Here is a 27,771-nt window from a genome sequence, read left to right on the forward strand (position 1 = left end):
TCGAGGCCAGCCTGGTCTAGAAGAGCTAGTTCCAGGACAGGAACCAAAAAGCTACGGAGAAACCCTGTCTCGAAAATCAAAAAAAAAAAAAAAAAAAAAAAAGAAGTAGATGTTAATTTTATGGGTTTACAATAAGATTTGCGGGAAGCTTCCTGGACACTTGACAGAATTCCCAAAGGCCAGAGTTGCAAGATCAGATCTCTAAGGAGGCATGTCAGGCAGGAACCCTTGCCATCTGCTGTTACACAGCCCCATGTCCTACACACACCCTTCTGGTCACCATCTGAGCAGCAGGCTATCTTCACATTTACTGGGTCAGTTAGGGTTACTATTGCTGTGATGAAACACCATGACCAAAGGCGACTTGGGGAGGAAAGGGTTTATTCCACTCACAAGTCCATATCACAGCTCACCATCAAAAGCTGTGAGGGTGGGAACCTAAGCAGGGCAGGAACCTGGAGGCAGAAGCTGACACAGAGGCAGCGGAGGAGCACTGCTTTCTGGCTGTTTCTCATGGCTTGCTCTGCCTTCTTTCAACAGAAACCAAAACGAGGAGCCCAGCAGTAACTCCACCCATAATGGGCTGGGTCCTCTTGCATCTACTGCAAATTCCGAAAACGCCTGGCAGCTGATCTTACAAAGGCATTTCCGCAACTGAGGTTCCTTCCTTTCAATAACTCCAGTTTGTGTTAAGTTATCATAAAATCAGCCAGCCCACAGGCCCTTTCCCCCAACCAGATCCCAACACTCTCTTGGGCCTGAGAAGTATTGGGGCTATCAATCAGAACTGGGGGAAATCTAGGTTCCAAGGGCCACTTTAAAGAGTGAGAGGGACATGGTCTAGAGTCCCCCATGTTTGGAATTCCCTCCCTAACCACCAGAGCCTGCAGCTGGGTGCCCACAAAACCAGATACTTCAATGGAGATGGGGTAGGCACCCACCTGCAGATTCAGGGTCCTCCCTGATATCTAGCTGGGCCTGGTGGTATATTCTACAGAAACTTTCTCTTACCAAGATCATGGGTCTGTATCTCAAGGACTACTGAGAGAGACACATGGAAAGGGAAGCTATTTTAGGATATTTTTCCTTCTAGAACATGTGGACACATGATTCTACATGGACAACACAGTATCTCATAGAAAGCCCTTTAAAAGAGCTGCATCTATATATGGAGAAGGGAGCGAGTCTCTATCAGCACATTGCATGAGGATAGAGCAATGTGCAGCCCTGGAGTACTAAGATGGAATACAGGGATAAAAGAATATGTAGGAACAAGAAAGAGCCTGTCTCCTATCTGGCAAGGTGTGTGGTGGTGGTGTATGTGTGTGTGTGTGTCGGGGGGGTGGTGGTGGTGGTGAGTAAGAGCAGTTCATATCTGAACTCCCAATTCATGGGTCATTTCTTACCACCATGCTCTGCCCCTCTCTTGTAAACCATAGGGCTACTCTCAAGTATGTCCTAGGATTAGGTAGGGCTAGGAGACCTGCACCCAGGGATAGGTAGTCCCAGTGCCTGCCACTCAACCCTGCTAGGCATCAGGGAGCCTGTAGCTGGAAGCTCACAAGACCAGACTGGTGGAGTCGGGGATAAGGGAGGAGAGCAGCGCCTTTGTTCATGAGAAATGTCTTCCCCAAGTGTAGTTAACTCTGATCAAAACAAACACAACTACCTCCTCCCACTGCCTCTGCAGAGAAAGGGAGACAGTGGGTCAAGGAGGTTCAGGCAAGGGGCAGTAAAAATGTCCCCATATGGCAAAAATGTCCCCAAATTATCAGCATGCAAGAGACCTGACGGTCAGGCAGGCAGACAAGCACTCTTGACTTTGTCCCCTAGACCACTAAGCAGGTTTGCCTTCCAGTTCTTATTTGAAGGGTGGATTCCTAGTTGATCACAGACATAGAAATGCAGAAGGGGAGCCCTAACCCCCAACCTCTCCAAAGACAGATCTGCAGGTGAGGGGGCAGGCGCCTGGCCCCCATGATCACTCCCACCTAGGGCTTTCACCACCCAGCAGGGGGAGGTTGGTTGGACACCTCTGGAAGCCATCAAACAGGGTCTCCTGAAGGCAGCCTGCTCCAGATGGAGAAATCAAAAGGGCCCGGCGCCTGCCTGCAGGCTCCTGAGGTGGCTCCCGGGTAGACTCAACAAGTTCCAGGGGCCTCGCAGCGCCGCCTGCAGCCCAGAAACCCCAGGATGTGGCAGTGGAGCTCCGCGCGCAGGCGGCTGCCAGTGGCTGCTTTCAGCACCTCCTCCTTCTCCTCCTCCTCCTCCTCCTGCCCGAGATCTGGCTCCGGCTGGAGGGGCTCCTCCACGCGCCGGGCCCCCGCCCCACGCACGCGGCCCGGCCCGCCCCCGCCCCACCCCCGCCCCATGGGCCCCGGGGCTCCGCCCGCCTCGGTGGCAGGCGAGCGCACAGGCTTCTGGCGCGCAGCTCCGGGCGCCCTCTCTTCAGTCCTCTGCCGCCCGGCTCCACAGAGTGGCCAGGACCTGGAGCAGCGGCCAGGACTCCCTTCCCGCTCCCTCCACCTCCCCGCCCCCTCCGCCCGGCCCGACTCCCGGATCTCGCCGAAGAGAATTGCAGTAAATGAGGACATCTGAGGAGCACGGAGCCGGGTGGCTGTGGCTGGCTTCGCCGCGCCGCGATCGGGCGAGCGCGCGGGCGTCCCCGGAGCCGGCCGAGCCACTGCCTCCCCGCGCGCGTCGCTGAGCAGGAGCCGGAGGGACTCGAGCTGCGGCGCGGGGGCCGGCCGGGCCGGGCGGGCCGGGCCCGTGGCAGTGGAGGGGGCGGGCGGCGGGCACGCAGCTGGCCAAGTCCCCGGAGCCGATCCTCCTTCGGCACGAGCCCGGCGATCTTTGCCGTGGATGCTCTGCCCCGAGTGCTCCGTGCCGCGCCAGGCTTGCCAGGGTCCGCGGCAAGACATGCCCGAGCCCGGCGCTGCACCGACCTCCACTTATCAGTAAGCAGCCAAAGGTAAGCGGAGCCCAATATACCCTCCCGCGCCCCGAAGCCCGCTGCTCTTGACCGCGGGCTAATGGGTGCAGACCCTGACTCGTGCGCACGCACTCGCCCCTAAACCGGCTTTGCCTGGGTCCGGGACGGGAGGGTGTAGCCAAGAGCCGACCCGGTGGCGGGCAGTGGCAGGGGTGGGGGGCGAGGTTACGCAACTGTTTCTGGCAGGACCTGGTCGCCCAGGGGCATCTGGCAACTTTGGCGACAGCATGGGAGGAGCGGGAATGTGATGTCTGTTCTAGACAAACGCCACAGCCTTGTGAGCACAGGGCATCCTTAGCCAGGCAGAACTAGGCAGGAGGGGGTGGGGGCTCTGGGGAGGACCATCTCTCTGGAATGTTCGAGGTTCTGAAAGTATTATCCAAACTAAAGCGAACAGCCAAGTACAGTATAGCTGATTAACTTCAGGGAGATGGGGGGTATAAGTCTGAGCAGAGGGGCCCTGCCGCCTGCCGTTTAGCAGAGACCAAAGCAGGAGCGAAGGCAAAAATGCCCACGTGAAATGTTCGTCTCTCTTGCTTAACTGGTATTGGCACCTTCTCCGGGCTCCGGGCTGGGGTCTGCACCCGCTGAGCTTCTGCGTGTCTGGCATCCCATGTCTGACCTGCACAAGCGTGGGAAACCAACCTATGCTGCAGAACCTAGGGAGCTTAGTGAGGGCAGGAGAGAGGAGGGAACAAGGGCCAGACCCAAGCAGGGGCACATACTAGAGCCCAAAGTCAAGAATAAGATTCTGTATCTTGCTTGTTCATGCTCGGGGTTCCAGGCTAGTGTCTCCACTGCTTGAAAAAAGAGCCTCTCCCTGTGACCTCAACATTCTACTACCCTGAAAATATGCCACAAGGAGATGGAGCCAGTGATAAAGGGATGCCAGGAATGGGGGAGGAGAGGCACCCCTGGAGTAAATAACGGAGAAAATGGGTGCTTTTTACTCCCTGCAGACCTGGGCTCAGATCCCTTTCCCTCTCTTGGTGCAGGGCTGGGGCTGGGGGATTGGCTGCCCTCCGGGGCTCATGAGCTAGAAGCAGTAACAGAAGCAGTTTAATTTGACCTTGTCTGCATGGGTGCTGAAATTCTGCCGAAGCATCCCGAGGTGAAACTGGCAAGAGTGGGAAGGAACTTTGGGCAAGCCCTGCCTTGGCTAAGAATCTACAAGATCATTTCAGAGCACCAAGGCATGGGCTAGCACCAGGTTGAGGTCAGCCGCGTGAAGGTTTTCCCTTGGAAAAATGACTTGATTGGGGGTTACTTTTTCACAACCTGACCAGGGCACAGTCAAGGTTACAGGACTAGGGGTTTGACTAAAAATGCCATTCAGATCATAAAACCTAGATCACCCCCCGCCATGAGAAGTTCATAAATAAAAAGGATACTGCCTCCTGAAGCTGATGGTAAAGGCTGAACAGCCAGTAATCATTTCACTCCGCAGAGGCGGAACATGCTGGGTTTTACTATTCATGGTGTGCTATTTCTTACATTCGCATCCTGTTGAATGTTACTTTTCAAAGTTCATATTTATCTTTGCAATATTTTTTTGCAAGCAAGATTAGCAAACGTGCACAAAATAGCTCAAAGGAAAAAAAATGCAAGTCCTGTCATCTGCATACCTCACCGGTTATTAATAATTTACAGTCCGGGTTTACTACTTCCATGAGAGTATCTGCCCTCCAGGACGGGTTTATCAGAACTGAATCTGGGAGGGAGCGAGCCCAGCATAGCTGTCACAATATTTGGCATAAATTATGTGAGCTATAGAGAGTTTTGTTTTCTTCATTAAATCCATCTTTCCATTAAAAGGTAGAGTGATTCAATTTAATTTTTTTTTATCTGCAAGGGTTCCTCTTAAAAGACAGGATGTCCTTGAAAAGCAAAGAATGTCTTAAAAGGACAACAGTTGCCATGATTTTCTGTTTTATTGTCGTGATTAAGACACTGGGGTTTTGACATAAATCAGGTCCATTATCACATTGAGAAACATAACTAGTGGTTACGAAGCAGGCTAGTAAGACAAGCACTAGAAAGCTCTATGAAAATCTGCCCATCCCATTATCTCAGTTTACCACAGAGCTTCTCTGCTGCGGCTTATTTTGCCCCATGAAAGAAATTTTAGACTTTTGTCTTCCCCTTTGTAGACAAAATTTTAAGAACTACGTAAGTAAATGAAAGGCTTGTGCTGACAGATCTCCATCTCCAGAAAAGACCCCTGCACAGTAGAGTTCACAGAAAATAACGAGAAGGCTGCGACATACCAATCTATCCTAGCGAGAGGCCAGGTACTTATCCACATTGCTAGATGTTTGCATCCCTGTTTGTTCCATTGCATGGCTATCTGGCTGAGAGAGACAGATACCGAACTCCCTGGTAGAAGCAGATTACTTACGTTGGGTTCAGACAATAATGCTCAGAAATGATCGGAGGCATAGCATGGTACAGCAGTTCTGAGGACAGGCCTTGCCACTGAAGAGCAGTAACAGAGTCACCAGAGGCTTTAATTCTAACACTCTAGACCAACCCAGCAGACACCTAAGCCAGAGATGCTGTTAACAGATCATCTTGGGTACCGCACCGATTATACAGAATGGAAGTGGTTCACATCCTCCTGGGAATGAAAAGCCCTAGGACTTCCAGACACAAGAAGGACTGTTTTCCACAGAACCTTCGTAAATGTGATAGCCGGGTTCATCACCCCACCCTCTACTGTAGTTCCAGAGATCTGCATTCTTCAACCCCAGATTCGCTGACATAATTTATGATGAGGAACCTTCATGTTTGATTTTAATACTTCATAACATTATGGAGTGGCTTCAATATTTTAAAGCAGAATTTAGTATGAGCGATGTGACATGACAACACACACGTCTCCACGGTGTTCAGAGAAGCCTTTATCCAGGCTTAATCTCCCTTTATGTAAATACGGTAAAACATCATGACCTTTAATGAGTACACTTTTTTAAAAAAGTGCTTTTCTTATACCTTGAGGATGGAATATAGATTTGTACGAGTTACAGTGGCCCTGGCAAATCACATAAACAAGTTGTCTGGATGACTTCACAAATTAGCAGTGTGGCACACAAGGTCTGGGTTTGAACCTCTCAACCATGTCTGAGGATATAACCATTTCATTCCCCGAAGGTACAGAAGGCATGGTGGGGTCATGGAGGCAACCAAGACCCCGCCCTCAGATTAAGGAACATCAGAATGTCAGAGACATCTCCTGGTCATTCAGTCACCTGGGTCCTAAGCTATCAGGATTTGTAGCCTGAACTGGAGACTACTCATTTCCAGCTGGGCATGAGAGAAACATGAACTTGAATATGGAGAAAGTAGAAATAGGGGACAAGAAAGAGCTGTGTTTCTAAATTACCCCATAAACCTTGTGGATAGTATACTACTACTTCATGAGGATCTGGAAAGAATTCTCTCTGAAGTAATCATTTGGATATTGCTTTTGTAGAACAGGGAGCCGAGGATTTGAAGGACGGCATATTCATAGGCGTGTCCAGTGGCCACATCATTCTGGGATTGGGAAGGCTGAGAAAGAAAAGACTAGAGAGAGGCTTATCCGTGCAGGGTGTACAGTCACAGAAGTTCCACTATTTTAACAAATGAAGCAAAGAAACAACAACCAACAGTGATCCCAACAGCACGTCAAAATGCTCCTCGTAGTTTGCATTGGAGTTACCATGGAAAATTCCAGTTCAGCCTTTGATAATCTAGCCTAGGGCATAAAAATGAAAGCAGTAAACTACAGACCAGGAGGGGTGAGAGAGAAAGCTGCAGAACGCCGAAAACGTAGCAAGCAGCTTTGCAAATGAAAGTTGATTTCTCTCCACTTCAGTGACCCGGAGAAGCAACAGGGCTGGCTGATGTTGCGGCCCTCGTGTCAGCAGCTGTGAAGAGGAAACTCTAAGGAACAGCAGGTCCATTGCTCACTTGGTATTCCTAGTCCATTCCAGCAAGTGACACAGGTCCCCTACGCATTGTTCTTGGAAGTATCCCGAATGGGTCAACCGTCGTGCTGTAAAATCTCTTCCACGGGTTTTCAGTGGGTAGATTCTAGACAGCTGATAGCATCTGCAGCCTGCTTCATGAGATCTGCTTTTTTTTTTTCTAGTGCTTTTAGGAATCTTGGAAATTTACTGGCACTATAAAGACCTGACTTTTAGAAGGGAGTAGACATGGGCAAGGTAGACAGATAAGCAACAGGGGATTTCAAGACTGCAGGAAAGGCCTTCAAGGAATCTGGGACCAGCAGGAAGAGAAGAGGTGACTAGGATGTGGCAAACATGCAAAGACATCTAGACTCAAGAGAGAATCAGGATGGACAGTTCTGGCGTGAGTGACGCCTTGACTGACTTCAAGTGTCAGGTTGAGAGAGGATCCTGGGCCCAGCACATAGATACCAGTGCTTACACCAACTGGGTGTTACAAGAAGAGGAAGAGACTAGCAAGGGAAGAACGAGGAGTGACATTTGGCAAAGGTTTGGGTTTTAGCATCACAGGGTGCTCGGACATGGTTTGAAGCCACTTTAAGAAGGACCCAGAAGGGCAAGACAGGCCTCCCAGGATGCTTTCGGCAAGAGTGTGTATCATAACTAAGTGTTGGTATCTAGATAGAAACCAGAGAAAAGGAACCAAGGGCCAGCTGAGAAGGTACTAGGGGTGAGAACTGACTAGTGCCAAACATGGTTGGTAGCACTGGGGTTGGATAGAGAGGGGCCAGTTATGACAGATCTTTAACAGTGGAATCCTGTACCATGGCAACGGTAGAGGACTAACTGAAGTTCTACCCAGGGGTTGAAGAGCCAGCAGGAAAAAGGGGTGGTGATTCCCTGGAATTTGAGACTGGGTATTCAACTGGAAATACGACATGAAAAGGTGAGGGTTTTTGTTTGTTTGTTTGTTTGAAATCATTTCTCTTAACTCAAAGCATCAAAAGTACTTTCAAAAAGGGAGGAAAGGATGGATGGATGGACCTGGAGACTCACAACTCAAAGAGAGCCTTAAGGAAGAGACACTGTAGGATCTAGTAACAGGTGCTCAATGAATATTTAATCAGGCTATTAACAGTAAACCTAGTCAGTCATTTCACTGGAAATCTGGGGAATCCTGGCTGGAAGCAACTCTTCCTGTCTTTTTTTATTTATTTATTTTTTAAAAGAAGATAGTCTAACCATGCTGTGTTTAGAAAAGAAATGGCTAAAGGGCTGAGTTTCCTCTGCCCAGTTCACAATTGGGATCTTCTCTGCTAAAGAGAACTTGGGTAGGGACTGAGTTTTAAGGGAAGAATGTCTTTGAGCTGACTTACCTTGAGAAACAAACAAGAAGAGCAAGCCTAACTGCCTGCTTTCACGTCCATGAAAGCTCTTGCACACAAGAACTGACATCCCAAGTTCAAGGGAATTTTCGCTAGAGTTCTCCCAGAGTTCACTGGGCCAAGCTATGACCCCCAGTGACCTTTAACCTCACATCTCAGTTTGAGACTGTGACACCAACTTCCTTTTCTTCAGTACTGTCTGAAAAATCTGTACAAGGATGGTACATGTCGATTCCTCCCTCCTGTCTTCTTGAAACCACACTACACAAATGGCTACCATCCACTGATGATGAACTTGAGGCTCCCACAGCTTGAAACTGTGTCCAGGACTTAGTGTCCTGAAAAGTTCTTGGAATGCTGCCAGTGGAAGCATGGGGAGTTGGAAACTTTAAGGGCAACCAGCGTCTTACTTTTAAGTCCTAGCTTTCATGTTTCTTGTCAGGGCCGTTTAAGACGGCGGTGTTATGACTTCTCCTTGTCAACTGTCGTGTGTGCCTGTTTGAATAGTGGTTGTTAGTTCTATAACCTCACTAAAATAATTTGTGCCTCCACTCAGTTTATTTTTGTCTTGGTATTTGTATTTCTCTTTGTATGTATTAACTCTTCTCTGAGTACATCTCTATTTACTGTGTCTGTCAGATTCACTGATGTGGCAAATTTACCCAGGGTTATGTAGAGCGATGACATCATTGAATCTGTGCAAATATGACCCAGTCTTACTCGATAGGGACGATGCCCCATGGCCCTCTATGGCATATGATCAGGTGCTGGAACAAACACACATATTAATAATAAAAATTTTTAAATCAAAAATGAAGAAGATATCAAGGAGGTGGGGGAAGGAAATAACGAAGGGCACAGGCCAGTGGTTTGTCTTCATAAATGCACTATCAAAATGATCCGAGGAAGCCAGCAATGCTTCTGCATCTCTTTAATCCCAGCACTGAGGATTCTGAGGCAAGTGGATCTCTATGAGGTCAAAACCGGCCTAATCAATCAACACGAGCTCCAGAACAGCCAAAGCTACACAGTGAAATCCTATCTCAAAAACAAAACAAAAACCAATAAATAGAAAGTGATCCAAGGAGTTTAAAAAATATATAATGCTTCCTAGTCTCTAACCTCCAGACACTAACTTAACAGGATAGGGGTGGGGACTAAACATATAGTTTCTTTTTTCTTTTATAAGTTTCAGTTCCTAACCCATCGCAGAGAACAAGTCCAGGGATCAGTCTTTAAGGAAAAGGCGTGCTTTTTTCCTTCTGCGGGAGAACAGCCACTTATTGGGCTTTGTTTACTTGCCAAGACAGACTCCTTGTTTTAAACACACACATGCATACATGCATGCACACACAGGAAAAGGCTCCACCTCATCAACACTCAGATCCTCCTCCAAAGAAAGCATCAAGAAGAGCAACAAGCAGTAGGGACAATGATGGATTGGGTGAGATCAGCATTTGCCTTGTATTCGGAAGTCCACTCATGGCCCGCCTTGTGCTCATGTCTTATTCTGTTGTTCTCTTTCTTCTTGCCATGATTTGTAAATTACCATGGCGCCTGCACCATGGAGGGCTGTAGATGGAGGCAAACATAGGGATATCAGCTTGGCCTCCCCACTAGATTGACACTTGAGCATTCTGTATGAGGAGAGTGTCATACCCCAGTTGCCTGCCCTGGCTTTGGTTCTGCCTAAGAATCAAGTGCCCACCAATCTCTGGGTGGAGAAAAGATTTATGCAACTCTAACCAAGCTGCCAAAAATCTGAGAGTGAGGCTCAAGGCCACGGAAGCTCTCTACACCTCCCTCAAGTGCAGAATAAACAAAATGTACCATAGTTCAACTGCCCCATCATTGCTTCTTCGGTCAGAACGTGCCCGTCTCTGTCCACCAATGTGTCTGTCATCCTATCTATAGGTTTTTCTGGCCACACCTTCATCTTAGCAGATAAGTAATGGCAAGGACTGATTATACTCCTAAGGACTGATAGTACTTAGTAATCCATATTTATATTCTCAGGTCACATACAGGGTTTGGAAAATGAATGTGATTCCATCCAGACTTTGATGCACTTTGGGGATACTAAGGTTTAATGTTGTGCTTTGGACCCTACAATGTCTGCCACTCAAAGGTCAAGGGTGCCTCCTCTCTAGCTGGTCAGAAGGCTGGGATTATGAAAGATGTTACGCTCTGAAATTTTTATATGACTCGAAGCCACTGAGCTGCGTGAATTAAATGCTTAATTTATTTGGGAACTACATCATATTCCTAAGAAGACAGTTGGAAATCATCAGAACAAATACACTGTTAGCAAGTCGAAATGGCTGCAAGGAATATGTCATCAAGTCCCTGCTCGGCTTCACAGTGAAATGTAAAACTGGCCCCATTCATAGACCATTTCCATATTCTTGTATGTATGCTATCTCTTTCTCTTGCATCATCAGGGGAAAATACGTTGCATAACTCCAGGTAGTGGTTTCTTCAAACTTAATGAAAACTTGTTCTTTCTCTTATTCCTACCCAGGCTTTATTACACAGCCAAGCTCTCCAGGGAATGTAGACAGAATTCTTGGAAATCACTAATACTGCATACTCATCCAGAGGCTCCTTGACCAGATCATGGGAAGGGCCTCTGCTCCAAGGATGATGTACATTTATATTCTCAAATCACTCAGCAAATATTGAAGGATGGCTGGGTACAAGGCAGGGAAGCTGCTGAGTAGGCCTTGTCCAAACACTTAGCTGCTCTCTGCATGCTTTCAACTGCAGTCGCCCACATTCCCAGGATCACTCTCAGCAACTTGTCCCTAGTACCTTCAGGAAGGATGCACTGAGTGTAACTCCCAGCTGGATGACACATTGCTGAGGAAGATGCCTCACTGTTTCACATGTGCCCAGCACCCATTAGGCTGTCTGGTTACCTTGGACATATAAATGCCTGGAACAGCCCTGAAGAAGCAAGACAAAGTCTGTCCCATCTAAACACAATGAGCCACGAGTGGAGAATGAGGCTCATCTCTGGAATGTGAGCCAAGGGAAGAAAAGACACATAGTAGGGATGACCACAGTGTGTTCTAGACATGGTGTGGGGATGTCAAAACTTTGTTAGTGGGGATTCTTGAGTAGTGATGAGAAATAAGAGCCTAGACTTGGGTAGGAAGGAGTTAAGAAGGCTTTAAAGACAACAAGATTTTCCACTGGACTGGGCTCTGCCGAGAGGAGAGGCACCTTTACTTAGAGCCATCCCAAACACGGATGGGAGTAAGAATGGAAGGTAGACTTCAGGAGAGGTACAGAGACTAAGATGAGGAGGAGAATGGTATGGAAGGGAAGTCAATAGAGAAACAACAGCAACGAGACATAAGAGATAGTGGGGGGTACTCTGGGAATATGCAGGATTGACATGAAGAGATCAAATTGTTAGCAGTTTGCTTGCCGGAAGATGGTTCAGCAATTTAAACAGGGGTTGGGTGCAAGACGGGTCTAGAGGCTACCTCTAAGACCTTTGTTCAAGCTCAGCGGAGGAGGTAAGCATGGTAGCTGTGTTCCTAGGTTGAAGATGGACCACACTAACCACCTCTCAAGAAGCACCACAGGGCCCACTCCGTGCCACCGGGACATTGCTAAAGTCCACACACACACAGGAGACAGACCTTCAAAGTGGAAGACAGAGCATGTGAGAGATGCCTGCATTCCCATGTTGTAAAGTAGCAGCTAATTTTTTGATATGAATAAAATAAGGCAGGCAGTTAATTGCTGCTGTAAAGAACGAAAAAGAATCAACTAACCGCTATAGAAAAGAAGAGAAAATACTAGGATTCATGACAGATGAGATTATTTTAATGAAAAAATGATGACAACTATTGGGGTGGCCCAGTCTAAAAAGCGTACAACATGCAGGCAATTTATTCTCTCTTCCCCACTACTAGAGAGGACACATTTTTTTTCTTTCTATTTTATTTGTTGGGTTTTTTTTTCCAAGATCAATTTTCTCTGTGTAACCCAGGCTGTCTTGGAATTCGCTCTATAGACCAGGCTAGCCTCGAATTCAGAGATCTGCCTACCTTGGCTTCCTAGTCCTAGGATTAAAGGCATGGCACATGCCCGGCTTGTACCTACTTTCTGAACATTGAAACTTGGACCTTTGCAGACCTGCAATAAATAATTGTCAGTCATTCTGATCAGAGTATTTCTTCACTTTGCATATCCCAAGCAATTAAGTATGCATGCTCTTTCTGACTAAGTTAAGTCTGTGTGTGTGTGTGTGTTTCTGGGATCAGTTACACATACAAGTATAGGCGACCATGCAGATATGGGCGTGTGCATGTCCACTCAAGAGGTCCTCCTCGGGAGCCCTCCACTTTGTTTGTTCGGATGTGTTCTCTTATCTATTAGGAGAGGCAGCCCTGGTGATCGGCTTGTCCACAGTTCCCAAACTCACACACCACTCCTGGCTTTTTTACATCTGTTGTCAGGATCAAACTCAAGTCCTTGAAAGCACTTTACCAACTGAGCCATCTCCCTAGCCCTTAAGTCTTGTTTAAACTGACAAAACAATCTTCAGGGCAGTGAGCAATTTCTGAGGTCACCCTCACCAGCCATCAGCTTCAGGGAAAGGAAGAAGGTGGCTCTCCTGATTCAGACTTTGAGTTACTCTGAATTAAAGCACCCTCTAACATTTGTAGTCTATGAGTCGGAAGGCCTTCAGAATTCAAAGCAGGCTATCTTTCCACATTAGACCTGGGTCAAGGAAAAGTATGAGGGCTAGCCAGGTCACAGACACTATAGCTCTGTACAGCCAGGGAACCGTCCACATGCATTCTTAGGGTAAGACAGTTTCTCTACATTCAGCAACCAGCTTATGAATAGAAGCCGATTATAAGAAGCACTCACGGCTCTTTCTTCTTGGCTTAGCTACCTCTGCTGTGAATTCAGACCTATTCAGCATCCTGGCCAAACCTAGGAGAATACAGGGGTGGGGATCTGTTTGAGGCTAAGAGACAGAGACCTGCGTGGCCTTGCCAGAAAGACAGATTGTATCTTCAATTCTAAATGACTTCTATTGTACATGGCTACTTATATACCAAAATCCTGCCCTGGATGTCCCAGTATGGTATCCTGAGATGAAAGTGAAGTGTATCAGGGAAGGTTCTGCTTGCATAAGGCACTTTAAGGGACAGGGAGGAAAAGTCAGTATTCCATTCTAAGGTTCCAATAAATCAGAAGTTAAAGGGCATTGTGCACTGGGGCTGGAAAGATGGTTTGGTGGGTAAAGTGTTCACAGGACACAGGAACACACAACCCAGTTTGGGTTCAGCATAATTAAGGTAGCGAGGCAGGGTTCCCAGCTGATTTTTCAGACAATCATAACATTCTGTTAATTGCTTTCTACCAGCTCAGATGCCATTTGGAAGTGGGTAAACAAAGGTTACTGTCTTTGACGGAAGGGGAGAGTCTGCTTCCTTGAAGAGGACTGGTTTCTAGATCTTCTAAAGCAGTGGTTCTCAACCTTCCTAATGCTGCAACCCTTTAATACAGTTCCTCATGTTGTGGTGACCCCTGACAACAAAACTATTTTCATTGCTACTTCATAAGTGTAGATTCATTCCTACCGTTATGAACCATAATGTAACTGTCTGTGTTTTGCAATTGTCTTAGGCGACCCCTGTGAAAGGGTTGTTCTGTTCCCAAAGGGGTCACATCTCACAGGTTGACAGCCACTGTTCTGAAGCCTCCACACCAAACCCAAGGTATCCACGCCTGGACCAGGCACACACCTCATGCCTCTCTGCCGGCTCACAGTGCAGGACAGTGTGCACCCATGATAGCAGTGGTTTGCAGCGTTGGGGTGACATTTCCAAGGCTCTCTCTTGGTGAGCTACATGTTCTAATGACACAGATAAGGGCAAACCAGAGCCCCAGTGGAGGCAGGGTTTCTTCTGCCCCCAAAACTGCATTTTACCTCAAAATATCACTATTCCCAATTTCAGACTAGAGAGGCACCAGTTCATAAAGGTTCAGGTTACCCTTCGATATTCCATCCAGTAAGAGAGGGAGAGGATGTAGTTCAGTTGGTAGATGGCTTGCCTTGTATGCCCAACACACTGATTCCCAGCATCAAGTAAATGAGCCATAGGCATATACCTATAATCCCAGCACCAGAGGTGGCGATTCAAGGCCATCCTCAAATACTGTTAGTAAGCTCGAGATCAGCCTAGAGAGAGGTTGAGGGAGGAAGGAAGGGACAGAAAGAACGAGAACAAGAACACAAGCAGGCTGTGTCTTCCCTGATTTCCTACCACAGCTAGGTTGCTGTCCCTGGAGCTGTTCCCTCACTTCCGGCCGACCCAAGAGAAACATCTGAATGTACTTAGAGTCACCCCTCTCCAGTCAGATCTGTGGCCTCTGAAGACAGAACAAGTGTTGGGAAAAGGGCACCTCCATGTGTTAAATTAATCTAGACCGTGAAGCTGAGACCCATTCTAACATCTATGTGGTGGTCTCTGCCTCAAGACAAGTGGGCTTCAGGACTGTGAACTAGGTTACTGCATTAAAGCTTCCCCTATAAACAGGGGTTCTGGAGTGAGGGAGAGCTTACCTTCCTTCCCCACTGGGAAGCTCCACGGTAAAGCTCATCTACTTGCCCCTTTTCCCCACTCTGAGGAGCCTACTGCACAGGCCTTTCCTCAGCATGTAGAATAAAATGTTGACCCAATTAATCTTGAACCGCAGCCAGCATCTCTGGCTCCAAGGTGCCTCGACTGTAGGAGAGCCATTGGGAAGCTGGCAATTTCATGCAGTCGCGATCCACATTCATGGGGTGACTTGCTGGCTCTTAGGCTATATACAGTGACGGAACACCCCAAGGCAGGTAGTTTCTCTACAGTCCCACCTGTCAGAGGACCAATCAAGGACCAATCAAGACACACATACCACATTAGAGGGGCACATAGGAATCCCGGGAAGGATGAGACATTTTACAATGGCAGAATAGAAGCAGGAGTCTTTCCCGTCAGCTGATGAGACCCCAAACTTCTGGAGCTGCTCATCACAGCCCACAAGGCAAATCGATTTGATAATAAATTCAAACCAGCGGCAGTTTTCTTCTTCATAGTAAGTTCTCTGGATTGCTGGCATGGTCTGCTAATTCTCCAACCCATGAGAGCATATGTATACACTCAAGTACCTAGACATACAAGCACAGACACACACTACCATCACTAAAATTCAGCACTTTCTCGGAACGATCAAAGAAGGCCTTTGGGGACTGCCTGATCCTTTCTGGGACTTTGAGAGTGTTCACACTTACAAAGACCTGCAGAAGAGGTGCTTTGCTCCATGAGTTTTAACAAGAAAAGTAAGGTAGCAACAGCCTTATGTCAAAAAAACACAGGTAAGACGCTCTTCCGAAAGACAATGTTTAAATACAACAGCAACCACTTTGGTTTATTTCCTTTTCCCCAGCTAAACTTGGTAGGCCATTTTCCTTCACTTGACATTAGCTCCTGTTTTGTGGCGATCCCACGCCTTTTTTATAATGATTATTTTAATGGTCACAGCGAGTGGGGATACACCATCATTTACTTGACCTATTGTTGGGCTGTTGAACTGAGCGCGTTTTTATCTGTGTTATTAATTTAAAACAGTACAGAGATGACGCGGCATCGCTAATCTAAGACTACAGGGTTTATATATTTACAGCTCACATTTGATTATGAAATTTAATTTGAGAGTAATTAAGACATTTATATTCTACACAGCTCAACGGCATCTAGATTTCCCTGAGCCAGGCAGGCCCAACCATGACTTGCCACTTTCCCAAAGCATTTCCCAATAAATCTAACACAGGTTATGGACTCTTGCTGCTCTGCAGATTAAGAGATTCGCCCAAAGGACCAGCACCTCTAGCTCTATGGGGTGACCTACCCAAGGAAGCCATGTTAGAAATGCAATTCAAGTCTGACAGTCACCTCGAACTTCAAGGCAACCCTTATGCACCAGTGACAGACATGTTCCAGGAACACTGGAGGTCTCCCATAACCCACCCTTGATACATAATATGAGAAGGCCAGAAGGCTGACTCATTCACTTTTCAGATGTCTGATACTTTATTATTGTTATTAATATTATTATCATTAAATTATCATTACCACTGGCTAGCCCAGAATCTTTGTGTAGACCAAGCTGGTCTCAAACTTGCAATGATCCTCTTGCTGCCTCCTATGTGTTGGAATTGCAGGTACATGCTACCATGCCTAACTTAGCTGATGCTTCTTAAAGTTGACCAGGGGTCAGGCCAAGTGACAGATCGCTCTGCTTAGGACAGATTTTTAGAGAACGTTATTCAAAGGGACTTATTCAGGCCACCAGCTGTGCCCTTCCAAGTCTCCACATAGAGGAAGGATAAGGATAGCCTTGGAGTCTCCCCAGCAGGCAGGGGGATTCTGGGGGTCAAATGAGAAGATGGGAGTGAAATGTACAGGCATAGGCTGGCATTTGTTAGCACACATGGTGCATGCATAGGGCCCAGCGAGATGGCTCAGCCATAAAGCACACGCACTGCTCCTGTGGAGGACACGAGCACAATTCCCAGCTCCCACGACAGGCAGCTCACAAGGGCCCATAATTCCTGCTCCAGGCGCTTCCAACGCCTCTGGCCTTTTTGGAGCATCTCGACTCATACACGTACGCATAGTAAAAAGAGATAAAAAAAAAATCAATCTTCAAACCCGCCCAGCAGGCATAAGGCCCTAGGGTCAAACCCCCAGTGCAGGCCCACTAAAGCAAAGAACTTCCTTATTATTTATCTTTATTTTCCCTAATAAGGGAATAGTCTTTTTACATACTTAGCTAGCTACTCTGTAGAGCAGGAAAAGCTGAGAGTTTTGTTTTTTTATTATTTTGCTTTTACCACTAGCAATGAATTCCTCTGATTGGTTTTATGAGTTTGATGGTCTGGACTACCACTCAGCAAACCAGCAGAGTGATGTAGGGAAATTATTTCAGTGCAGTTCCTGGCAAACCCTGATGATGGATAGGGAGGCAGGACAAACTTACTCAGACACACATTTTTCAGGACTGGCAGGGAAAAAGGCTGAAAAATTACTAGTAAATTGCTTTTTGTAAAAATGCTCTCTCTTTCAAATTTCCCCTAGTATGAAGGTCTCCTTCACAACGATGGCACGATACATTCTGACACACCTAGATGGCAAGGGAGCCAAAGAACAGTCACAGATAAGAATGGGGGTTAGGATTTAATTTTCTTATGGCCCCAGTTTCCAAGGCTCTTCCCCCGCACCAACTTCTGAGTCTATGTCTTTTACTTTTCGGGGGTAAGTGTCCCTGAAGGATAGCTATTATTATCTGTTCCGGCAGGCTTGCCCTGCTGCCCTCCACCCCCGGGCACAATCCCCACCTCCACTGTATGAGTCTTGCTATTAATGTATTACATCTCTGGTCCATTCTACTCCTATTCCCCCCTCTCTAAACCTGTCCTGGAGGTTGAGTTTCAGATTACAGACGTCTGCAGATATCCCCAGCATCTTACTTGAAAGCCTTCATTCTGAGGCCGTAACTCCGGGACAATAGAAGCCTTGGGCATTCATGGTTGGAAAGGCTAATGCAGGGTTGTCATGGTGGTGGCGCTCCCTTGGTGACATTGCCGGCTGTCACACTGGAAGGAAGGTGTGCTTCCATTCTCTGGAAGAAGCTAGGGCCACTGCTGTCTGCGGCTGCTGAGCGTTCTGCACTGCTCAGAGCCCATGCAGCATCAGCCGGTCATCTGCCTAACCTGCCAGGAGAGCAGCAGCTGAGGAACTAACCATGGTGGAAATTGAGCCAAAGGCTGCAGAGGTGATTTTAGGGTACCTCCCCCAAACCCATTAGTGTTCAGCAATATTATGAAGAGTTGGGGATCGGATGTGCCTCTGAGTCTTTGACGCTGCAAACACCTGTGGCTTGCAAGGCAGCAAAGGCCTGTGTAGCAGAAGTGTAACTGCAGAGAAGGCATAGGTCATGTGTTACCCCTAAGCCAAGGGCTTGGCGTTCCTCTCTTCCTCTCCTTCATCAAGCCTTTAAGCCTACCGGCCTACAGCGCTGACTAAGGATTAAGGACAGGAGAGGCATTGGACCTGTACTGTACGTTGGACATCTGGGTCTGTTGGAAACAGAATGAGCTTGGGATTTGGAGGGCCATGGCCTATCTGTGCTCTTCACCTGCTGTGTGAGGTTGGACAAGTGGCATAGCATACCTCTCTGTGATATGGGAATGTTGCCACCAAATGTAAGAAAAATAATTCCCTGACCCCGTAAGTAGCGGCCCCTCTGTAAATATCTCCATTGTCATGGTGTTTCCTGAGACTGTCTCCTCCAGGTCTTCAGGCTGGGGTCTTACCTACAGTGCTACCATTGTCAAAATCACTACCCCTGCAGATCCTTCGCTTTAGGACAGAGCTTTAGTTCTGTTGATATTGGGCTGGAGAATGCCGCTTTTACTGACCTTTGCTCATCTCTGTGACTTTGCAACCCTGAACGCTGGGGTTCTGATGCCAGAATCTTCCGGATACCCATTTCCAATCAGCCGACCCCCACTTTACTCTCAAATGTCAGGAAGCCAGCGACAGCTAGATCACAAGCAGCACGCATTTTGCCAAACCCAGGATTGAACCCAGGTCCTCATAAATACTAAGAAAATGCTCTACTGAGCTTTATTTCAGACCTGTTTTTACTTTATATTGGGGCAAGGACTCCTTGATCTGCCTTGCTTGGCCTTGAACTCACTCTGTAGTCCAAGCAAGCCTTAAACTTGTGATCTTCCTGCCTCAGCTTCCTAAGTAGCCGGAATCAGAAATCTGCACCACCAGGCCCAGCTTCACTGAATCTTGCTTCAAGTGCAGCCCCCGAGAAAGTTCTTCGGTGTGCGATAAGCAGCTGCGAATCTGCTTATCTAATAAAGGGAAGGCACTTACCCTCCCGGTATTCCCCTGAGAATCGTTGGCCACCTGCATCTCTTTAGCTGCATTTAATAGCTCAGCCCAAGATGAATCTGCATGATTAACAAAAAGCCTCCTGATTTTATTTTCTTTCAGCATTTAAATGCTAGAACAACTACCATTGTTGTCATTTTTATTCCAGGGGTTGTGATCAAAACACAAAATTTGATTCTAGAATGAATAATTTATTTTTAAAGTAATTTCCCAATACCATTCTCCAAGGAATCACAGCAAAGAGATGGCATTGCTGTTTTTGTAGACTCAGGGAAACCCATGTTGTGTTCATGACTGATGTTTCTAGAAGCCATGCTCCGCAACATGACTTATTCCCGGAGATATCCCTGTGGAGGAATATGGCTGGCTCCCCACAGAGTCCATGTTGACTGACCCTGGTTCCTGCCTGCAAGGGCGTTCCTCTACATGTGTCTATCTGCTCAGGACCTAGACTCTTCAGAAAGTCTTTAATACTGTTGGATTCCAATAATAGATTAATCACGTCATCCTCCAAAAAAAATATTGTAAAAATCCTCAACTAAATAAGTTGCATTTGGTAAGTCATCTGCCTACGAAGGGGAGACACATGTGAAAAGATAATTTGCAGAGCTGACGAAGCGGCGACACTGGGCTGCTTGATGAATATAGTAAAACAGGTTTGTCTAATGGGGAAACAAGCATTACTATCAAACAGAAACCAAGTGTATCCCACATGGAAAAGTAAGCAGGCTTTAATATCGAGAAGCATCTCATGCTGTGCCTGCCAGCAACTCCCCGCCTGTCTGATTTTCCTTAACATAAAGGCCAACCTCACCTGTTTAAAAATAATTAGGAAGCCGGCAGCCGTAATTTGGCTGGAAGTCCATTCGGCTGCATTTGCGTGTGTGCTTCTGACCCACTAAAGCTTCTGTTGCTGTCTCTGCATGCAGGCACCATGGTCAGCAAGGACTCCGGTAGATGCATACTCACAACACCAGAGCAAGAAGCGGAGCCAGCTGCCTGCCTGGCCCTGGAGATGAGATATGCCCTAGACCCTAACCGGCAGATCAAAAAGCGGAACAAAGCCCTGCAGGTGCGCTTTAAGGATATCTGTGAGGCTCAGAATGAGCAGAGGGACACACAGCTGTCTTCAGGGTCTCTGGGGGAGAAGCGAGAGGCCAAGGCTGTGGCCTGTAGGACGGCCTACCGTAAGTATATGACAGTGCCCGCACGCCGATCCATTCCCAACGTCACCAAGAGCACGGGCGTGCAGACCTCACCAGACCTTCGCAAGTGTTACCAGACATTCCCACTGGACCGCAAGAAAGGCAGCCTCAAAGGCCTGCCGGCTGCAGATGCCTTCAAAAGCCAGAACAATGGGTTTCTAGCGGGTTCAAAAGAGAAGAGCGAGGCCGGGTCCATGGAGGAACCTCGGCCTTGCAGCGCGGGAAGGATTCACAAGACCACAGCTTTGGTTTTCCATTCCAACGAGCACGTGAATGCGCTGGACCAACCTTCTGGGGTCAACTGTGCAGAGCTCTGCAAGACTCCAGACATGCTTGGCTACCCTGAAGCTCTAGTGCAGAACTCTCGGCCTCCCTCCGAGGAGCCCGTCCACCAGCTGCAGGGGAGAGCTAAGCCGGACAGGGGCACCCTTGACTCAGAGGAGCCCACTCCACTTACCCATGGAAGGGTATTTAAAACAGAGGTTGCCACTGTGTACCCGCCTGCCGTCAGTACCAGGGCCCCTGAGCCTGGCCTTTCGAACTCGGCTGCTGCCAGCCAATGGTCTCTCTGCCCTGCCGATGAGGAGCAGAGGAGGGCTGCCCACCTCAACGGGCTGCAGGCATCCACAGGCTCTGCTCTGGCCTGCTCACCCCCAGTGCAGTGCCTGTCCCCAGAATGTAGCAAACAGCCCCCGCAGAACCAGCCTAGCCCCACAGCTGGGGTGGGGGATGAAGAACGCCAACAAATTGTGCCTCAAACCGAAGTGGTAGACCTCAAGGCCCAGCTGCAGGTGATGGAGAACTTAATCAGCTCGAGCCAGGAGACCATCAAAGTGCTGCTGGGAGTCATTCAGGAGCTGGAGAAAGGAGAGGCCCACCGGGAAGGGTATGTATGACAACTCTGGCTTATTCCCCGCAGGCTTGTAGGCTTGCCACTTGCTTCCTCAACAGCCCCAAGGTCCCATCCCTAAGGAGTCCAATGCCAGTGTTTCTGTGTCAGGGCTGCAGCTGGAAGAACTAGTGAGTTACGAGGGCCACAGGTGTGTTGAAGGCCAGGCTTCTTGGCACACTCACCTCTGACATGGATTTGCTTGTTAGTGTTTACCCGTCTGAACTTGGTTTCAGGCTCTACCTGAATATTCAGAGTTATTGGGTCTTCCTTGTGATCTATTCAGATTAATGTTTCTGATCTTAATGAATTGTAATACATATACCAGTTCAAAATATCTATATATGGGTCCCATTTGATTCTTAGGAATCCCATTATATAAGGGGGGGGGGCAAATCAGGTGTCAGGAAAAGTAAATGCTAGCAAGTGATAAATGATTTCAATGGGATCCGCATGCTGGATCATCTAAGGTTTTATGTGATAGTCTTTTTGGTTTTCATTCTTTTCCTGGAGCACACAGAGGCAGAGGCCCTCTTTAGGCAAGCTCTGTCTGTAGGTGATTAGGAGGCAAACATCCGCAACCATGAGTTGTGTTTGGTGTCCATTTGGATTATAACACAATCCAGCACCAACAGGGGCTTGTTGGACTTGACCAGCCGTTGATCGTTCAAGCTAGGAAACACATCTCCCGTAGCCCTCACTGTGGGCAAGGCTGCCAGGGCTGGTTTTGTGCATCTTCAAAGAGTGCCCAAGGCTCCCCAACCTTAGTCCGACCTGCCAAGCCTTCTCTTGTCCAACCCTTTGAAACCACCCCATCCGCTCCACTATGTTCTGGAGGTTGGATGTGAGGCTGTGTTCTCTTGTCCATGTGACTGGTGCCCTTTACTCTGTGGGTGAATTGAGCTGGCAGCCGTGTGACAGAGGGAAGCCAGGTAATACATTATCATTGCAGCAGAACACCCAGACTCAAAGAATCAGTAGAGGATTGCTGTAGCCGAATTAGGCAGAGTCTGCTTGGTGTGAGCAGTGGAGAAGAAACAGCCTCTGCCTTCCAGGGCAGAAGGTAAAGCCAATGCACTAGTTTCAATGGCGAGGTACCTGGTGCTTGTCCTACCCTTGACTTTGGCCATTCCAACCCTGTTGACAAGAGAAGCTACTTCTTAGTACTGGCCCCACCTCACCAACAGTCAGATTCCAGTGGCTATGAAGCCAAAAGCATGATTTGCATAATGTAAAGTAACCTGATGGGAGGCTAGTAGTCAATCTGATACCATGGAGTTGCCGGAAGCGCATTTAATGCTGAAAGGCCATCTCCATTTTCATCCATTTCAGGCATTTGAATCCATACACATCCAAAAGTCACACACTGGGGAAGATGGACTTGGGCATTAGCAGGTCACAAAAATGAGAGGGTCAAAGGAACCAATCCTGGACTTTGATATAGCTGGTAGTCACTGGAGCCACACAGCAAGATGAAAGGATGTCACCAACACGAGGTGGAAAACAAACCTCAGCAAGGGGTGTGAAGCCACATGTATGTGTGTACCCACTGGGAGTCACACTCAAACAGAAACATCTCTGAGCACCCTAGGAAGGGAAAACCATGCGTTTAGCTAGGCACTTCCTTGTGCTAGTAGAACAAGCACAGGGCCTTGCTTCAGTAGGGTCTTCTAGCTTCCCAGGGGCTATGTGTGGCTAGTCAAGTGAGTTCAAGTCCAGTGAGGTATGTCTGGATGGAAGTTCTGGCTCTGGTGACTTGCACAAGGGCGGCACCTAGAAACTGGGGGCATTTGCTCATCCCGCAGTGGAAAGTGAGAGTTAGACAGGCGACTCTCGGCTGTATTCATCCCAGGAACAAATTCTGAACTAGGTAATGGCTGCTACATGTTGGTCTTACTGATTACTGGTTTTGGATAGGAGGAGGAGGGTCTGAGCAACACTTGGGCCCCATGTCTGAGTCCAGTTCAATGAATGCATCCCCCTTACGCTGCTGAGCACAAAGGGTACAACTCCACATTGCCCTGGAAACCCTGGGGATTCTCTGTTGAGTGGCTGCCAGCAACCTGTGCCTAATGAAACCCATCAAGTCAATTGTACTTAGGTACACTTGACCATTCACTCTTTGAGCACACTGACCAGGGTTTAAAAGTTTAGTAGTGTCAAACTGAAGACAGAGGAAAGGGTCTCCTGTCATAAAAAGCCCTTTCTTCCAGTATCCCAAAGTACACATAGAGCCCTAGCCATCTTAAGACTTGACACCTTAAAATCGAGGCCAGGAATTGTGGTCCCCTCCATCATCTTTAAAACAAACCTCTACTTAGGTCATTATCCATACAGGACAAGTTCAGGATGTCAAGGCAGGTCCATAGAGTCCATAAGTCTCACATCTGATTCTAGAACAATCATTCCCACCCATCTCAGGGAACCCTCTGGATACATTTAACAGCAAATCAATTAGTTTCAAAGCCCAAGGGCACTACGATGGTGGCTCTTCCCATGCCATGCCCAAGATCATTAATTTGACTAATACTCAAATTTCTCACTTCCCTTTTCCCTTGAGAATATCACAGAGGGGAGCAGCCTCTAGGGGGCAGAACAGAAGCTGTGAGGATGGGGTCCCAAGGAGTCTCCAGAAGTTGGAGAGTCAGCCACAGCCAGTTCCCCACTGTGACACCTGGAATGACTCTGGGGAAGGATAGCGACTGCCCATTTCCCTGGTGTAAATACTGCATCATCAGGCAGTTGCATCAGCTCCTACATCCTGAAAATCTCTGCTCCTCTAATCACCCAAGCCCAGTCCTGAATGGTGCCACTGTGGTCCTGAAGGGAGAAGGGGTTCTCAGGACATAGGTACTTCATGGAGGCTGGAGATGACTGTTTGACTTGTACCCCAAGTTAAAACAGCAGGAAATACATTCTACTTTACAATACTAGTGTTTAAAATGTTAAGAATTATATTTTATTTTTCTCTCAGTGTGTGTGGGGGGGTTAGGGGCACAAAGGAAAACCTGAAAAGGTCCATTTTCTCTTTCCACCAGATTTGTTATGGTAATGGAACTTAGGTCATCGAGCTTGGTGCAAGTGCCCTTTGCCCACTGAGCCATCTTGCCATCGATATATGTATCATTACATATTCACTTCCTGTGAAATGACAAAGAATTGAAGGACCCATCAAACACCAAAAGTTGTCCTTAGGAAGTAGTCTCAAGCCTCTGAGTCATTAACTATGGAAGATGCTTATGAAGCCTTATGAAGCAGTGGGCTAGTGGAGGCTTCTACTTCCCTTTCCTGCCCAGGAAAGCACAGAGTGGCTCTGGATAAGAAGTCACCAGCATTAAGGAGGATCTCTTAATGGGGTGAGCCCAGTGCAGCCATGACTGTGTCTATGTGACACACCTTATACCCACGTTTCCATAATGTTCCGTGGGCTAGAACTGAGCCTTTGAGGGCCATGGGTCTTCTCTTGTGTTAATGTCTAGACAGTGTGAGGGGAGAGCAATATCTCTGAGTCTGACCGGCAGCCTCTACGTCCCCTGGACTGTACTCAGTGTATAACATCTTTGATAGGGCTTTTCATTATCCAGGCCATCAGACAAGCTCTTCCTAGTGGCTTTTTCTCTCTGAAGGGCCATGTGCCACCAGGCAGCTGCTCTCAGTCCCTTCCAAGCTGTGGTTCCTAAGAGACTCTTCCATTAGTCTTCGTTTGCTCATCTGCATGCCTGAAAGGCTTGAGCAGAGCCGTCTCAACAACTGAGCTTCAGTTGGGTCTTCGTCAAGTAGGAGTGGTGGTGGTTTACGTATGGTGTCTAGGACAAGCCCCGGCCTATAGGACCACATAGTGGTACAGGCTGGGACCCATGGGCAGCATTACAGAGGATCCCTTCTGTAAGGAAGTGGGCTGTGCGAAAATTTCCTCACGCTCGTGCTTTTTAGTCCCCTGTAAACCGTCTGGACAATTCACTCAAATCACCCTGCTTTATGCAGCACAGGCGGCATTTGCTCACCAGGCTGGCATGAATGCCAAGAATTACCCTGCCCGTTTCAGCGTTCTCAGTATTATTCTGATCTCTTCTCGGGAAGTGCTGGGTCACGCAGGCTACCTGCAGGACTGATGTGTTTGTTAAAGGTTGAGAGCCGGGCAAGCGGTATATGGGATTAAAAACCCAACTAGTTCTTAGAACGGGGGAAATTCCCTGTAGCCACCATGGGCTTCCTGAGCTGGAGAGCCACTGACCAGTTGTCTGAAGGGTCTCATTGCTTGGCGCATTGCAGCCCCAGCAGTACACTGTGGAGGGATAGCTCTTCCTGCCTATAAGCTAACCCATCCCAGACACTCTAGGGCAACGGTTCTTAACCCTCCTAATGCTGCAACCAGTTCTTCATGTTGTAGCGATCCCCAACCATAAAATTATTTTCACTGCTACTTCATAAATTTTGCTGCTGTTATGAATTGTAACGTAAATATCTGATATGCAGGATATCTGGTATGTGACCCCTGTAAAAGGGTCATTTGACCCCGAAGGAGATGCAACACACAGGTTGAGAACTGTTGTTCTTCAGAAGTAATATATTCACTGACTCGAAAGAGTCCAGTGATGCTTTTCCAGTCAGAGAAGATCAGACACCTGTAGGAGAGGCCACCTTCAAGGATGTTAAACGTAAGGCCAGGTCCTTTGGAACATTCAGGTTTGGGAAGCGGGGGGTATCCAGAGCACGCCAGGCCTTGAAATATAGCTAACAGAAAAGCAGATATGACGTGCTGGACCTCTGTGGCTAAACTAAGTCAGAAAACACATGAGACTACAGGTGCCTGATTGCTTGAGGAAAGGTTGTAAGGTCGAACACTTAGGCAGGCAGACAGTTTACTGTCAGTGGGGTATCCTTTAGCCAGCTAACAGGTGGCTTCATGGTGGCCTGACACCTAGTTCTCCCCACTTGGGGCAAACAGTGGTTTAACTAATAATATTTATATATATATATATTTTTTTTTATAATATTTTTTTAATTGAATACACCCCAAGTTCAGGGAGGGACTGATGAGAGAGAGCAGCAGCATTGCCTGCTTTCAAGACTTGGAAGGCAGGAACAACTAACAGTTAACAGACACTGTACAGTGGCCTCTGTTAATGTTTCCTCAAACCCATCTGTGTTAAAAAAAAAAAAAATGGGAGTAGCCACCAATAAAGAATCCTATGCAGCTAAGTAGGTGAGAGATGAGGACTGAGGTCACTGGAGTACCTCAGAATCCCAGAAAGCATTGTTTATTTGAGAGGGTGGGTGGGTGGGGAGACAGATTATCAGCTTTAGGATCTATATGATCCATATGCATATGGCTCTCACTCTGTCTTTATTCTAGAAGCAGCCAGAGGCAATCCACATATGAGCGGCCATGGTTATGTTGCGACAGACATTAACACAGACCAGAGACCACAGCGTGTTGACTATTAGGTGGTTAAGTGTGGGACTGCATCAGTTCAGCTGAAATGTAGGCTCACACTCAGGGACAGATAGTTCGTGTGTGACCGCCAGGCAGGAAGACATCTAACTCATTCACACACTCAGAGGACTTAAGTATCTCCTCCACGATGGACACAGAGGTAGGCAGTGAGCAGACTGAATTCAGGCCCAGCCTTTAATGAGTACGTTATTAATTAACTTCAGTTTGTTAATGTATGTGCTTGACTTTTCTCCAACATGCATGACTCCCCCCACCTAACTTTGAAACTCTGTGTATGTGTGCAACATAAAATTATAGATTGTATGGCAGCTTCCTTTGAGCCATGACAAAGGTGTCCCACCTGAGTTGGTCCATTTTCATTCACATCTTGATGCCAGAGTGATAGAACTGATATACAGACTGTTTTTCATGCCTTCATAACGATGGAGCACTCACAATTAGGCATTTCAGAACCTGTGAGGAGATGAGAAATCCCCTAGACTTTTCTCTAATTTCCCAGGCTCAAATGAAATAAATACTGTGTCACAATAATGCAAAAAGCCAGAAGGGGCCAGTTTACTTCATCCAAGTTACAGAACAAGAGGATCAACATAGAATCTGTATACCCTTGTGGGAGCTGTGCCAGAGACCTGGGGAATCATAAAGCTCTTCTATCACAGCTAAGTTCCTGACTCCCAGGATCCCCCTTCTGGAGCCCAGGGAAAGCTGGGTCCAGTCAGGTCATCCCATTCCCACCCTAGCTATAAACTGTCTATAGGATGATGAGGTGCTGTTCATGCCAGAACCGACTTACTGCTTTAAGATCAAGGTCTTGAACCTAGTCAGTTGGGAAAGGTCCCAAACAGGGGAGTGGGTGGAGGAGACAGTATTCAACTGTCTCTCCTGGTGTCCATGGTCCCGAGAGTTAACT

At 47.6% G+C, this 27,771-nt stretch overlaps 2 protein-coding genes across 4 annotated transcripts in view; one reads left to right on the forward strand and one right to left on the reverse strand.

Annotated features, from left to right (window-relative positions):
- The window catches only part of Dock1 (dedicator of cytokinesis 1), a 485,241-nt gene that overhangs the window by 221,579 nt on the left and 235,891 nt on the right, over positions 1–27,771 (reverse strand). The window lies entirely within an intron of this gene.
- Positions 2,510–27,771, forward strand: part of Insyn2a (inhibitory synaptic factor 2A) — a 55,335-nt gene continuing 30,073 nt past the window's right edge. For both annotated transcript variants that reach the window (XM_041666111.1, XM_041666112.1), the window contains exons 1-2: positions 2,510–2,971; positions 20,239–21,400. In XM_041666111.1, the coding sequence (XP_041522045.1) occupies positions 20,244–21,400 (1,157 nt within the window). In that variant the 5' untranslated portion in view covers positions 2,510–2,971; positions 20,239–20,243. The remainder of the gene's footprint in view (positions 2,972–20,238; positions 21,401–27,771) is intronic.

This window comes from Microtus oregoni, unplaced genomic scaffold (genome assembly GCF_018167655.1).
Source record: "Microtus oregoni isolate MIOR12 unplaced genomic scaffold, Mior012 000016F_ref0000370, whole genome shotgun sequence".
Taxonomy (NCBI): domain Eukaryota; kingdom Metazoa; phylum Chordata; class Mammalia; order Rodentia; family Cricetidae; genus Microtus; species Microtus oregoni.